General features: G+C 34.3%; 1 protein-coding gene across 1 annotated transcript; it reads left to right on the top strand.

Annotated features, from left to right (window-relative positions):
* Positions 1–639: 639 nt before the first annotated feature.
* Positions 640–7,355, top strand: LOC134253775 (uncharacterized). Its single transcript, XM_062736362.1, has 10 exons — positions 640–802; positions 992–1,154; positions 1,292–2,176; positions 2,309–2,495; positions 3,338–3,443; positions 3,633–3,770; positions 3,856–3,954; positions 5,505–5,596; positions 6,781–6,984; positions 7,302–7,355. Exons 1-10 carry the CDS (start codon positions 640–642, stop codon positions 7,353–7,355), a joined length of 2,091 nt encoding a protein of 696 aa, XP_062592346.1.
* The last annotated feature ends 8,876 nt before the right edge of the window (positions 7,356–16,231 follow it).

Raw genomic sequence — 16,231 nt, 5'->3', positions numbered from 1 at the left:
TCTACAGGATTACCGCAACTATTCTGAAATATCAATTTGCACTAGCCAATAAATAAAAATTCGACCAAATGTACGTCATCATGCATGTGTCTGATTTTAATTAACAATTAATAACTATGTATATTAGTCCGGTAAGAATTTTTTTTTTGGAAAAAGTAGGTTATTATGACTCAAGAAAATGCTACATTATACTGGTATAAATATGTAAATACTTTGTATGTTGCCATAGCAACGTAAACCGGCACAAATGTTCTGTGGCATTTCTTTAAATGGTTTCGAGAAAGGTTGACGTGCTCAGAAAAAATGTAAGTATTTAGATATTAGGTACATGAATAAAAGTTGTTTTCCTTGAATGCACCAAGACAGTGTTCTTTATTTTACAAAGAAAATGAAATTGTTGGACAATGTCAAACGTAAAAGATAAACAGGAACAATTTAACAAAGGCAAAATAGGCTATATTTAACTATGTATTTGTTTTCTTTGTATACATAATTGTGTATACATTATTATTGATATATACAAAAATATTTTTTTAAAAGTCCTGACCACTTAATGTGACTGAACTCATCTGTAAATTTGATATTTTTTAAAAACTTTAACATAGTAAGAGACAGGGAAGCAAACAAGGTTAAGAGAACATGGGTTTATTCAAGAAAAAGAACAACCGAATTGAGCCACCAAAACCTAAACATTCCATAAATAGTTCAACTGGTTCCATGACTAAGTCTGAACTAAATATGGCTATCATGGAAATGCTGAATTTGAACCAGACTTCTGAGAGCTGTGATTACGTCTGTCGAGGTACGAATAAGTGGTGGATTCAAAAAACTCCAACGAAACAAGTGTTAAAAAGTCCACTATTTCTTTCATTTATTCATAATGTACATTAAAGTACTCATATTTAAAATAGTGTTCTTCTTAGCTAAACTAAATGTTTGAATTGATCACTGGCAATTGTTTTTGGATTAATTTTTAAAACTTGTTTGAAAGGTAACCCCATTACGGAAGGTGGAAAGCGGAGGCAATTGCTTAAAATGCTCTCCGTTGCTCTACTACCAATGGCGGTACTGGTAGGCATGACGGGAAATGTTTTTGTCTCTACAATACAAAACTTCATGGAAGCAAAAGAAACAAGAGACGTTCTGTTTTTCTCGTAAGTGCTACTGTATTTCAGTTTTAACAGGCATTCTAAAAAACTTTACAATGATTATGATTTCAATCTTTAAAAAAACTCAGAATCTTCTCTTTTTGAGGTTTAGGATCAATATATGTTAGATTAATCTTTTACAGAATAGAACTTGGTCAAATGATGAGATACCTGCAAAGAGAACGAGACATGAGCGCCCTCTACATTAGTGCGATTGGTCCGGATACAAAAGAGTTTCTCCTAAAGAGGTACCCAGATACTGACATGGCTCTGGAAAACTTATCTTACTGGCCTGTCAGTAAGAAAAACGACAGGCAAGAATTCCAATCAAAGGACAAATTTTTGCTGTTCCTAAACCGTCATCGATATCAGCTGGATCTGTACAACCGAACAAGTAAAGAGGAGATACTTTTCTACACCGACGTAATTGATATATTCATCACTTGGCTATATGATGCTGTTTCTGAGGCAAGATCAGGCTCAATTTGGAAAACTTTGGTAGCCTATCAAGAAATCATCGTTGCAAGCGAATATATTGGTCGAGAACGAGGTATGGGTGTTACGTATTTTGCCTTTGGTGGATTTAGGAGCAAGGAAGATTATTTGCTGTTTTTAGAGGCACAAGATATTGCAAACATAACATTTATGTCGTGTCGGCGATATTCTGAGCTAGCTTACAGCATTTATGAGAATCAACTTTTAAATAATGATTTGGTTTTAGCTCCTGTTCGATCGATGAGACTTCAGATTCGGTCAAACAAGAGTTTTCGTGTAGTTGGATCACTAACTAAAGCGAATGAATGGTTTGACAATATGACATTATATCAAGATATTGTTCGAGATACACAGAAGGCCTTAGCTGGTAAGATTGATGACATGCTGACTTTAAGAAGCACAGAAGACATGTACACCATCATAACGATTGCTTGTATCTTTGGCGCTGTTTTCATCGTGTGTCCTTTGGTGATTACTGGTGTTTATTACTTAACATCGGAGATTCAGAAGTACTCCATATCCATTGCTAATAGGTACAAGTTTTGTTTATCAAATCCCATTCAGGAATAACTACTGTAGTTAGATGATGCATGTATTACATTCTTCTGTATCAATTGAATAACTTAATGATTAATGTTTGGTCATTTCTGATTGTGATTCTTCAGAACAAAAGCATTGAACAAGGAAAAGAAGAGAACCGACACGCTCCTATACCAGATGCTGCCTAAATCTGTGGCAGAACGTCTCAAGTGTAACGAGCAAGTGGACGCCGAGCACTATGACCAAGCCACCATCTTCTTCAGTGATATTGTTGGATTCACCAAAATTTCTTCCTCGAGCTCTCCCTTGCAGGTTAGGAAATTAACTGACGTCTTGTAATGGCACTCTTTTGTTTGAACGCTACATTTATTTTAAATTTTCATTTTAAAATTTTAAAACTGTCTTTGTATCACTTTGTGGTAAAAGTCAATTTGTACGTTTGTTGCGTTGTCCAGGTTTAAACAAATTGGGTTCCTACCTTACTTTCTGTGCGCTAAATATTCTAGCTGTTAATCTCTAAATGAGATTTTGCTATCGTGGTAAAATACCAAGTATAACTAGGTTCCAGGTATTTTGAAATGTCCATCTCTTTTTCTCCATTCACCAAGTAATTCTCTATCGATGGTTTGTCTCTTTCCCTACTTCAGGTTTCCTCCTGCATATACATGTCCTATACTTTTGATTATGTTATTGAATTACATATATCATACAGTCTTGCCTTCTTTACACTTTGATTCATCTTTACATTATTTTCTAGTTTTTTCTTTAAATATATCTCTCCAAATTACGCTTATTCACAAGAGGTCCAGTTTTCGGTTTGTTTTCTACTGATCCTGTGAAAAAATAAGGGGTTGAAAGTATGTTGTCGACGTAACAAAGATGCCTTCTTATTCGAATACATACGACACGTGTTTTTTCCCAGTTTTGATCAATGTAAGACAAACAACTTATTCTAATAAGTTCAATATTATTGTGCCTCCATTCTTTATAAGCATTGGGTCGTCGTCCCTCTGGGGCCTCGGCTCCATAAAGAATGGAGACTGACTTAAACATGAATCTGTGCGTAAATTAAAGTAACTAATTACATTATACATGTAGTTTGTATTTTGAAGAAAACAGTTTATCAAGCTTTAATGAACATGAATCTTTAACAGATTGTTGACATGTTGAACAGTCTATACACTTGTTTCGACGAGAGAATAGAAATGTATGATGTGTACAAGGTGGAGACTATAGGAGATGCATACATGGTCGTATCAGGTAAACCAAAGCAATTTACAAGTTATATTTCTTTTGAGCTAATATTGACAAGTCCGAAAAATATGGCGACAATGTGTTCCATATGCTTTCTGTGTAGGGTGTAATATTTCTTGTAATAATATTTTAAATGACATATCATAGACATGCTCATTAATATTACTGATATGATATTTAATTGTACATATATAGGTGTACCTAGAAAAAACGGAATACGGCATGCATCTGAGATTGCCAAGATGGCTTTTGACCTTCTGAGAAAAATTCGCCACTTAGAAATACCCCATCTTCCAGGCATCAAATTCAGTCTGCGTATCGGCTGTCATTCAGGTACATTCAGGTGTCACATTTGTAATTTCATGTTCTTTTTAAATATCGATAGTTGTAATAGTTGTACATTTATCTGTAAATTAAGGTTCCGTGGTGGCTGGTGTAGTAGGGAACAAGATGCCGAGGTATTGTCTATTTGGAGAAACAGTGAGTGTGGCCTCCAAAATGGAATCCCTTGGAAAAGGTCATATATTTAGTTCCCTTTCCAAAGAAAAATTCCTTCAAATTCATATATCTGTGTGAATATTTTTAATATCCCGAAGAACCAAAATGAATTTGAACTACCAAATATATATTGGATTCCAACACTTCATAAGAATCCTTACAAACAAAGATACATTGCGAATTCCAGTAAATGTTCAACCAAGCCTTTTTCTTTACTCCTCACTAAGATATTGTCAGTATGGAAGGACAAAACTTTAAGAGTACTTTGCAACAATATATTAAAAAAGCAGTATGAATCAGATGTGGATACTCCAAAATTCCAAAGAACTTTAGGACAATTTGAAATCACAAGATTTTACCTAATCAACAGCTTAAAAACTTTTCAACTTTATACACAACCATTCCCCACGATAAATTAGAGACCAGGCTTTTTGATATCGTTGACAGCTGCTTTTTCAATAAAAATGGAACTCTTAAATCTACTTACCTGGTCATTTGATATTTGCAAAATTATTTTGTTAAAACACATTCTGATTGCACACACAAGTACTCTGAAGTTGACATCAAAAAGATGCTTGAGTTTCTGATTGACAATACTAGTATCTATGTGGTTTTTGGAGACCAGGTCTTCCAACAATCCATTGGAATTCCCATGGGTACCAATTGCGCTCCGTTATTAGCAGACCTATTTTTGCATTCATTTGAAGCAGAATTTGTGCAAAATCTTATGCGTGAAAAGAAGAAAACACTTGCTGCAGCCTTCAACTGGACATTTAGATATATCAATGACGTATTGTCAATTAACTATTTATTGTAATTTCCATTCCTATGTCGATACGATATATCCTGGTGAGCTTAAGATAAAAGATACCCACAGAGTCTGACACATCTATTTCGTCTTTGGATATTTTACTTGAAAAAGACGTTAATGGTAATCTTACAACCAAGCTGTATGATTAACGTGATAACTTTAACTTTTCTGTCTTCAACTTCCTTTACTTATGCAGCAATATGCCTTTATCACCTGCATACGGAGTTTATATATCTTGGTTGATTTGATAAGCAAGAGCATGCTCTACGTATGAACAATTTCTTAAACGAGGTATATTGTTGACAAACACGTTCATGAAACAAGAATGTTAGCAGTCTCATTGAAAGTAATCATTTTGTAAGTTCCATGGTCGATACAATGACCTTATCAGCAAATACAATTTATCATTGAGTCAAATGCTGACTGACGTTTTTCATACTATAATTGTTAGTCCATTATTTATAACTGAATTGACGACGGATTTTTCCGATATTTCCCGATCATGACAAGGAGCACACGACGGGTGTAACGTGTCGGCAGGGGATGCTCACTCCTCTATGTTACCTGATCCCACCTCTGAAGTTTTGAAGGTCCGTGTTTTTGCTCTGCTCCTATTTTGTATTGTTTAATTGACTTTGATATCGAATACTGTTCTTATCTCTATATCCTTCATCTAGACTCTATCAGTCAGTACTTTGAGTCTTCCTATTGTAATTACAAAATATTTTAAAATAAAATACAATGTTTTAATTATACAGCAAACAAGATTCATTTGAGCGAGTCTACTCATGACTTACTGAAATCAATTGGCGGTTTCACCATGCCAGAAAGGAAAGATGACGTTCTACAGGCAAGTGTTTTCCGTAATAACTACTGCACTAAGTGATTTCATTCCCTGAATTTGGATTTTTTATTGAATATCAAGTATTTGAATAATGTTTACAATTTCAGACAGGACAAAAACAATATACGCCCCGGATCTATCGATCTGGATGCATAATAAGCTTATTCCTTAATTAATTTTTGACCTCATGTTTATTATTTGTCGTGAGATGTTGAAATCTGCGTTTTACTGTAAATTAACTTGTATACAATAAGAAAGGATTCTTTCCTACCTCACTTGTTTTGCATTAAAATTTTTATAGGAAAACGGTTAAATCTTATAGCTCGTCCCTTTGTTTAATTGATAAATAATGTCCAGGTTTACTTTCTTCTCACTTCTTTAGAAATAAAGCTCTTATAAGTTGGTCGATCGTACGACGGTGACAGCTTAAGGCCAATTTAAATTGATGATTTTGGATATGTCAAATACATTTTATTCTTACCATTGCGTTGAAGTTGAGGGACACCATTTCATAAAAAAATGAAACTTGCTGTTATAGTTACTAAAGTCAAACGAGTTTACTTCAGCCTTTCTATCGTCAACTTTTCTATTCTATATAGTGATATAATTGCAGTATCACTTTCTTATGGTGTTTATGTCTCTAAACTATGTCTTATGTATTCGCTACCCAAGAGATTGCTCCTGTGCACGATCGATTATTAAAGCGAGGCATGCAACTCCCTGATAAGTTGATGTTACAGAATTTCATAACCTCGTTTAAAGTCGCCATTTGGTAAATGTAATAGCCGCTTTAATGACATTGTAAGGAAATATAATCTATCATTGTGTAGCTTCTGTCTGACCTGTTTCATGCCAATTAATATATTGTAAAGCCTTTTTATACTACGGAAAGACCCCTCTACCGATCAATACATGGGGCTCACGGCGGGTGTGACCGGTAAACATGCTTACTCCTCCAAGGCACCTGATAAACCATCCCTGGAATCTCAAAGGGTCTGTGTTATAGGCCCTCTGTTGTTTATAGATATTTTAGATCGATTACCGTTCATTATCTACATCTTTTACATGGGTAAAATCAAAGGAATAAATTTTATGAGGTTTTGTTTACTCTGGTTTTATTAAACATTTGTGTTATACAAAGCAGTTGTTTCCATATACATCAAGAAAACCCATTTCTTTTACTTTCACAGAATGACCAAGACCTTCTGAATGCGTTTAAAGGAATCATCCACACCTACTGGTTGACTGAAGTGGAGGGGGTTGATAATGACTCGGACTCTATTCACACAGAGAACGACGATCTCCACGGCACACACGCAGCAGGTCAGAGCTCTAGTAAGGAACATTTCCAAACAGCTTGTAGTACTGGTATTCCAAGGCAACATAGCAGCTCTGTTTGTTTCCAAAAATCATAACAAAAAACGTGATAAGTGTAAAAAAAAAAGTTTTTGAAAAAAAGAATCTTAATTTTAAATGAAATTTAATCCATAAAAACAATGACAGAAGAATTTGGCTAGGAGACATACCAAAATCAAGGAATTCTTTTTGATATATAAACGGTTTCTTGACTAGAAATGCAGTATACATTTATTTATTCAATTAAATAAGTTAATGACTGCGAAAACCAAAAGAATCATGATGAAAAACATGACATGCATATTTCACAAAAATATTTACAATTAGGATAAATGTTTTTCATTTTCTTTTCTAGGTCCCAAAAGCTTCTGGTTGCATTAAGGGTGACATGAAATTTGAGAAGCTTTAAATCACTTAGAAGATTGGACAAAAGCAATGTTTCAAGAAAAACATGTATTTGCTTCGGTTGTTGCGGACCTCAGATTAGGCATGAAGTGATCACTTGACTTTTAATTTGTCTTTCTATTGGCATAACCCTGTAATGGTATACCTATTGTGCAGTTCGTGCTTGATATTGAAGTCTGTGGATCAACTTTATCAGAATTTCTACCGTATAAGCGAGAATTTAATTTTGGCCTTATTAGCGAGGGTGTCGAGATCGCTAAAATTGAATATCGCTAAAAATTAATTGCGTTTTATTTGTAAAAGCTACCTAAATATTCATTTTAAAATCGCTAAAATAACATCTCGCTAAAAATAAATTACCATTTTAAATCGCTAAATTTGCGTCTCGCTAAAATTTCCACATACGGTATGCATAGTTTTGACTCATTATTAACATTTATTTAAAATCTTATACAGAAAAATATCATAGATTGAATCAAATAGGGCAATAATTTGTTTAATTGAAATCATTATTTGAAACTTTTATTTTGATACTTTTTTAATCTTGGAATACAATGGAGTTCATTTCAGTCACTTCTAAAAATATCCTTTAGTCTTTGATTTGCTTTAAAATCAATGTCTAATTTCCCTTTAAAAAGAAGGATAACTTTAGCAGTAATTAATACCTAAAATATTCAAAAATTCATTTCAGTACGAAAAAATTTGTTTAGCCATTTCTTGACTAATTGTAATATTAATATGTTATACGAGGGCCGTTCAAAAATTACGCGGACTTGTTGCACAGAAAAAATATTTGACGACTTAATCGGGCAAAATGTCACACATAATATAAAAGAATCTTTACTTCTATGCTCTTCAAAATTTCATATCAAAATTTTGTAAATTGGTATCAATTTTGAGTGATTTTTCAGGACATATCATTAAGTCACGGAGCAGCAAAATCTTCGACGTCACAGGCATTATAAAAAAATATGTTATTGAGCTTTCATTTTCTCAACATTTTCCCAAGAGTACCTGTACAGTTTGAGTTTCCTTATCTACTCAACATCCAAACACCATTTCTCGTCAAGCTTGAAATCTATTAAACAAGTAAAAAATATTCTTTTTTTGTTTTAAAACCAAAAACTCATGTATTTATGTGATATAGTGTGATACTGGTGACTCTCAATCACGTTCTTTTCAGTCCGGATAAAGTTTTCGTCGATAATCTTCTTCCCGTCCTCTCGTATAGCCTTTATACAGAGGTCTAACTGTCTAAAATTTCAATTTGCTATTTGTGGACGAATGTCACGAATACCCTAGTTTACATGTTTTATCATGCATATTTTGGATCTATGTTGGCGATATCTCGAGCATTACACATATTTTAACAAAAGTGTGGTGCGCCGTCAATTCAGAAGACGTCATTTTCACAGTCGTTTTCACGGGAAACGCATCAGAGAAAAATCACTATATTTCTGTTAGTACTTCAAATATCACGTCAGAAATCTAAATACATAATAATAGAACAATTTAAAGATACATCTGAGAAAATTGTCGGAAAATATCGCGAATTATAGAAAATTAATGAGTTAAATTTTGGATTCCGCATGCTTTTGCTTCAAATTTTTTGTCGTGCTCCGTACCTCTCCATCAGCGATATCAACATACCGATAATTTTAGTAGAATTTTTTTAAAATACAGAAATTTTGCCCAAAATTTATTGGAATCTTTGAGATACATATTTCTGTGAAATTTCATTACTATATGACGTCTGTAAGAGTAAATAATAGCACAGTCCGCGTAATTTTTGAACGGCCCTCGTACTTCTACATAGCAATCGCGCCTTTTGGCAAACAAAAATGTTTCGAACATTGACTTGTGATTCATTATGTTAAAAATGTTTATATATTTGAATTGGTAGCAATTTTAAGTTTTCCATCTTAAACAGTTTCACCCATTTATTTTCCTGCCAAAAATAAAACTTTTTCTACCTTTTATAAAAGTAGAATTAAAAAGTTGTACAATAACATTCTTGTTTTTTTGTTTTTGCATGCCTAGATAAACCGGGTAAATATTCTGAACAATAATGCTTCGCTTTGTTATGCTATCGATTTGAATTAGATATTGTATATGACATTTAAAAATGTATATTTAAAGATACATAATATTTTAAATTTCATGTTGTGATAATAAATCAGTAGTCTTTCTATTTTTGACTCAAATTTTGTTCATAACATGATGAGACACAAATTCTATTTGAGAAAAAAAACTGTCTCATTTCATACGTGAAATCTTTTTCCATATGAATATACAATGTTATGATTTTTTTTTTAATTTATGAAATTTGTTTAAATCAAAAATGAGATCATTGTTCGTTAAACCCCAGTCACACCGGCTCTGCGTCCTCAGGGCGATCGCACGGCGTCCACAAAAAATGCAAAACGCCGAGGTAATCGCAGTAGAGTCTTCAACAGCACTGTGATAACGCGGCGAGGTCTCCACTGAACGCGGTAGAGTTGCGTAGGATCTCCTAGAACGCCAGGGGACGGCGATCACTTTGGGCATGTTCAAGGTACGCACCGTGTGATGGCTGTCTGATAAGAACGCAGTAGAAACGTAGTATGATCGCCGAAGCAGCGCGGTGAGATCTCCAACAACGCAGTAGGAGCTCCGTACGAACGCCGCGAAGACCCACATGATCGCGACATGAACGCAGTGATAGTAGACTGCGCTACCACGGAGACGTCGCGGAGTCCTTGGAGATGTCACCGCGTTTCTATCGCGATTTTACGGCGCTTGTAATGAGATTAATCGTCTTGTTAATTTTTTGACTGCGTTTACTCAACGACAACACGGAGTTTCATTGCGATCGTTCCGCTCCCTTGGCGTTTCTACAGCGTCCGTTTGCGATCACAATGCGCTTTCACGGCGTTGTTAGATCGTTGTCAGCCAGCTCACAGAACAAGAGCAATGGTCTCATATTTGATCAGCAATAATTCTAAAGTATTTGTTTTACAAGGAGCATTCAAGTAAAACTGGGAGGAGAAAATTACACCAGAACTTAATTGTTCTGTTGTTTCAGTGGAGTTGCGGTGGAATTACTGAAATTTTGTAGCAACTTTTCAGTGTGTTTATTATTTTTTACAGTGTGTTAATTATTTTAAGAATATTTGAAGAACGTATTGTAAACGTATTGTAAACACAACCAGCGCTGTCAGAACGCCGTGAATGCGAGGTGAAAACTCCTAACACGCCGTGAAAACTCCGCAGAAGCGCAGTCAATCGTCAAGAGGTCTCCATGTGAACGCAGTAGCACGCCGTGAGAACGCCGTAGAAACGCGTCGGTCGCCGTAGGGACGCCATGCCATCTTCACATTGTAAAAATCTTACAGAAATTTGTGCAATTTCCCTGCGATTCCATGCGATTTTAAAAATTTAACGACGCCGAAATGACTCCATGTGGACGCAGCTCGGTGTGACAGGGCCTTTATCTTCATATTTTTCATTCGAATTGATGACTGTTCTATAGTTATTTCGTAATATCGGTATTATCGAATATATTTTTCAAATCCGTCGATTTCAAATGATCACTAACTAGAGCATTTCTTTTATAATTGTAAGGAGAAAAAATTCTCCAAAAATTGATTGATTGATTATTTGAGGTAAATAGTCCTAAATTATACAATATCGACACATTCTAACGCTTCGAGAATATATCCTGATTATAACAGAGTATATATTTGTGTACAGCTCTCGTATGTAGCTATCCCTGTAAAATTGGAATTGTTCATGTAATCCCCAAAATACTTAAATAATATGTGGAATTGCATAAAAACAATATTGATTATCAGTTGTTTTATAATAAACTAGTGCTAATTGTAACGGGGACCGTTACAGATGTTCCCCAAACGCTCCCCAACTCCCTTTTGGTGCCATATTCCCTGAAGGCTTCATTAAATAGGACAAACTCTATGGAATTAAGACTTTAACAATGTTTACCCAGAAGTGTACCAAGTTCATTCAAATTTAAGCATTGCACGCTTCCGCATGTAAATACATGTGCGTAATGACCATATCATCTTGTCTACACAATCTATATATTTAAATATACTAAATATTAAAGTATTTAATCCAAAAGTATTAAAAAATACGCTCATTCAAATGTATTTTTTATTTTACTCTTTTCACGAGCACGCACGTGCATACATGAGCATGTTGACTATACCTTCTTGTAGAAGTCCATTACATCTATCTATGTTCTAAATCCCACCCCGTTTGGTTGTAAACCAAGGGAGTTATAGCTATTTAAAGTTTAAGCCAATCAGATTGCAGTGCATGCACACGCACGTGTATGCATGTGCATGGTGACCACACCTTCTTGTAGAAGTCCATTATATCTATCTATGTTCCAAATCCCACCCCGTTTGGTTGTAAACCAAGGGAGTTATAGCTATTTAAAGTTTCAGCCAATCAGATTGCAGCGCACGTGCATGCACGTGTTTTTATGATAATTGCTATATATTATGTTGTAGGATATCCTAATGCATGGCTATATTCAAAATTTCAAAGGATTTTGTCAAAAAACAAGAAAGATATTGAGACTTTAGTTTCAGCCAATCAGAGCGAAGCGCACGTGCATGCGCGTGAGATCTTGCTATTTTGATCATGTGATATTGTCTATGCTACTAATATATCCTTATATTATGAGTTTTAAAGCATTTCATCAAAAATGTAAAAAGTTACGCTTATATCAATTAAATCGGTCATTTCACGTGTTGCACGTGCACGCTCTTGCAAGCACGTGCGCGCAAAATGACCTTCGTTCCGCAAATCTACATAACATGTCTACTGACCCTAAAAACATTTCACCTGAATCGGATGTGTAGTTTACAAGATCATTCGCGGACAAAATTTTCCCGAGAAGAAAAATAATAATAACTAGATGAAACTCGTTGCTAGCAACGAGAGGTCGTCCGTCCGTTTCCGGAAAGAAAACGTAAAATCGAGCTGAAAAGTAAAAAAAAAATTGCACACAAGGGGGATTGAACCAAAGTCGCCAAATGAAATTCCAACGCATTTAATATTACGCTATCGGGACCTCTACTCTAAATCAAATTGAATATATCAACGAAACAGTGCTTCTCTCTTAAAATTATGAAAGGCGGGTCACTATTCAAATTTTAGTGCCAAACGCCACGAGTTAATCTTCGCCCCTCTTCTTTGTGGAATGTTCTATGAAATAGGTTTGATAGCTTCGATGAAATGAAAAAAAAAGAATGCTCTTATAGTCTAAGATTCGAAGTTTAGAAAGTATGTTTAACACATTTTACAACTTCCATATTGTAAATATGCATGTAACACTAATACGGTGAAACGGATATGATTTTTTTTTTCAATTTCTTGTTTATCCTCAAAGTGAACTATCCCGAATAATTAATCGAAAAAGGTTGAAAAATTTCGCCGGAAAACATGGCTCGCCCTACGACGGTCAGGAATCAGATATCATTTATGCTCAATAATTTGAATCATGTCTTTGAGACAAGAATGCTAAAATAAACTCCATGAAGCGATCTTTAAAAAAATCGTTTTCTTATTTTTGTCTGATTTATTAGTTTAATATGACACAAGTGTGCATAAGAAAAACAGTGGTTAATATTCATACTGACAAAATTAATTGATATTCTTTTCTGAGAAAGTATTACTTATAAGTATGGTTTAAGATCTGTTTTTCGGCGATGCACAAGAGATATTAGGTATCGAATTTCATTTGCACATTTAGTCTTTTCTTTTTCTACTTTGAAAACCAGCCAAAACCAATAATAGAAGACGTTAGTTTGACAAGGAACTGCAACGTTAATACGACGTGACAATCCAAGTATTCCTTTGCCTTTCATTTATTCTTATGTTACTTTTGTTCAAACAAACGCTCGGCTGCCTCCGTAAACACCTATTGCGAAATGTCGGCTTTGACAGAGACAGCCGCCATTTTGGACCCGCTTCAGATTTTTGAATGCTAATATCTAGAGTTTAGACTTATTACCATTCAAACAATTTATATAGTAAGCATGATTAGAAGGGTCTCTATAAATAAGCCGAAAATCAATGAAAAATACTGAAAAACAAAAAAGTTAGAAAATACGATTTTTTTAAATTTGCATCTCGTTACGACCGGAAGTACTGACGACGCACGAAAAGGTGATTCCGCAAACCACAAAGTCATGTTCTATCATCTCCAAGAAGTCTCCAGTTCATATCCTAAACCGTTTTCGATAAAAAGGGGCGACAAAATTGCATTTTAAAATCAGGAAATCGTCCATAACTTGGCACCAGAAGCGAATTTTCAAATTTTGCACCAAAAGGAACAACTTCATATTATAACTCATATTTTGTGAAAGTTTCATGAAAAACTGCTGAATAGTTTTCGAGAAATCGCCTGCACAAAATTTTGTCAAAAAAAGAATAAGAATAATAAGAAACAATACAATCACTATAAGGTCTTCCGTGAAGACGGAAGACCTTAACTAGAATCTTGTTGCCATGGCAACAAATAAGTCTTCCGTTCTTCTAAATGTGTTAGAATTTGCTTTTTTCTCTGCAGAAAACATAGATATCATATGTACTCTGAAAGAAAAAAAAAACTGCAAAAAGGTCTTTCAGTACTTAAGGTACTTTGATTTTCATGACCAATCTTGTTCTTAAGCATTTTGGCACTCATAAGAGCTACACGTGTATCATAGACAAACCAACGGACGAACGAACACCGTACTCTCATAAACTTCACTGTGTTTATGTTCTGGCACAATTGTGATGGTGTTATAAAAATGTCATGAACTAAGTTAGTACCACATAAAACGTAAAGTCGTTGATTTTTACAGTAATACTATCGAGATTTGTCAGCAGAAAGATTATTCGAATTCAACTACAGGAATTATTCAGTGATTTATTGATTATATGTTGATTAATGTCCCTCTCAAGAATTTTTCACACGGAGAAGCCTCCACTCGCCGGTGGAGACTGCAAAATGTTGTCCTATAATTTGGCTCTAATCGCCATTGAGCAGTGAGGAATCTTTTTGAGTCAGTACCATCTGACACACGGGACCTCGATTTAAACGATCTCATCTGACGGACCGGTCTCCACGTCCCACAATTGAAGTCCATAATACAGATATATGATGCTCTAGCTATGTTTTTAATTTATTTTTCATTTCTCAAATTTGTTGCATCAGATTTTCTTAAAGATCATACTTAATAAAAATCATTTCGAACAACTTTATTACAATGCATACAGCGTCCGGTGATTTTGATTGACAGGTCTATACATGTGCACTAAGTGTAATACTTCTTAAGCAGAAAAAATATACAGAGAGTGACTATGACGGACTATAAAAACATAAAATATTTAATAAAGAATGGGTACAACTGATATAGAACTGATTTCTTGTCTATGTAAATGGATAGGATAATCAGGATTAAAAGGGAATCTCTCTCTCTCTCTCTCTCTCTCTCTCTCTCTCTCTCTCTCTCTCTCTCTCTCTCTCTCTCTCTCTCAGACATGTAAATTTCAGTATCTTGCGTAATGAAAAATCTACTATTATAGAATATGAATTATGTATACATGTTAATGGTAATTATAACCAAATGTTTCAGATTTAATTGTATAACGAATTTATAATTCAAACGCCTATAGTTGCAATAATGTCTCCGAATAAAATCAAGGGGGGGGGGGCTTCAAAAGAATTACATACTCGGTAATTTTATGTTTTATGAATTAAAAGAAGAATTCTTAAGGTTGCATGTACATACATATAATTATATAGCATTGCATAAAATGGTGTACATTCGTATACTTTATCTAACATATCAACAGACCTTTGCAGATGTTTTTGTATCATGTTTTTAGCGTAGCATTATTTCACACAGAAACGCGTAACTTTCACATAATGTAAACCCTTTGAGTACTAGTATTTCACAAAAATCCAAGAATCGCTTTTTCTCATCTTTAATAACTTCTCGGGTATATAAAAGTATAGATCATGTATAATAGATAAGACTATGAGACTTTTAATCAATGAAATATACGTGTTAAAACCAAATCCAATCTATAGATTGATTTTCTTTCTTTAAAGTTGCAGATATCAAATTATTTCTAAAGGCTTCACACCTGCTCTTCTATCTCTCAGTTTTCTTTTGAGTACATATAATATTTTAGAATCGAAAATAAAACTCGGATTCCGGGATAATTTCGCATTCAAATCAAAGAATGAATTAAGAATATTTTTTTTAAATATAATCATAACAGACATTACAGATTTACACTACGCTGACAACTACTATGCATATACTGAAAGCAGTCACCAACGTAATCTTTCATGCAGAAATGGATATGGAAACTCAAAGTCGAAATATTTTTTTTATGTGAAAAGTATGGATATAGACGTCTGCGGCGTCATGGATACTACCTCCGCCTTTATCTCGAAAGTTCTATTCCCACTTACAAGTCAGAGTTATCTATCATTGCTCATTGTCACTACGTAAATAGAGAAAATGAATTTATTGACGGAACTTTAAATCTCCAAAATGCAGAATCCGATTGAATAAATAATATGTTTAGTATTTTTGTAGAATAATTTGTATATACATCGCTGTAATGTATACTGCGTACAATATTATTTTCTTCAAAGTGCTTTAGTTGACCCAGAACGGATATTTTTTTTTACATAATTTAAAAATAGATCACTTTCAATATACAGACTAACACTACACAGCCAAATTAAAACTTTACATATACTGAATTAAGTAGCATGCAAAAGAGAGAATTATGTTGATCTGGAGAGCGTATATATGTCTCTAACGTCATCAATACTATTTCCGCCTTTATCTCGAAAGTTCTATTCTC

Source organism: Saccostrea cucullata, unplaced genomic scaffold (genome assembly GCF_032062105.1).
Source record: "Saccostrea cucullata isolate Sc308-1 unplaced genomic scaffold, CSIRO_AGI_Scuc_v1 ctg112, whole genome shotgun sequence".
Classification (NCBI taxonomy): domain Eukaryota; kingdom Metazoa; phylum Mollusca; class Bivalvia; order Ostreida; family Ostreidae; genus Saccostrea; species Saccostrea cuccullata.
Note: the sequence above shows the minus strand (reverse complement) of the source record. Positions and strands in the feature narration are given on the sequence as shown.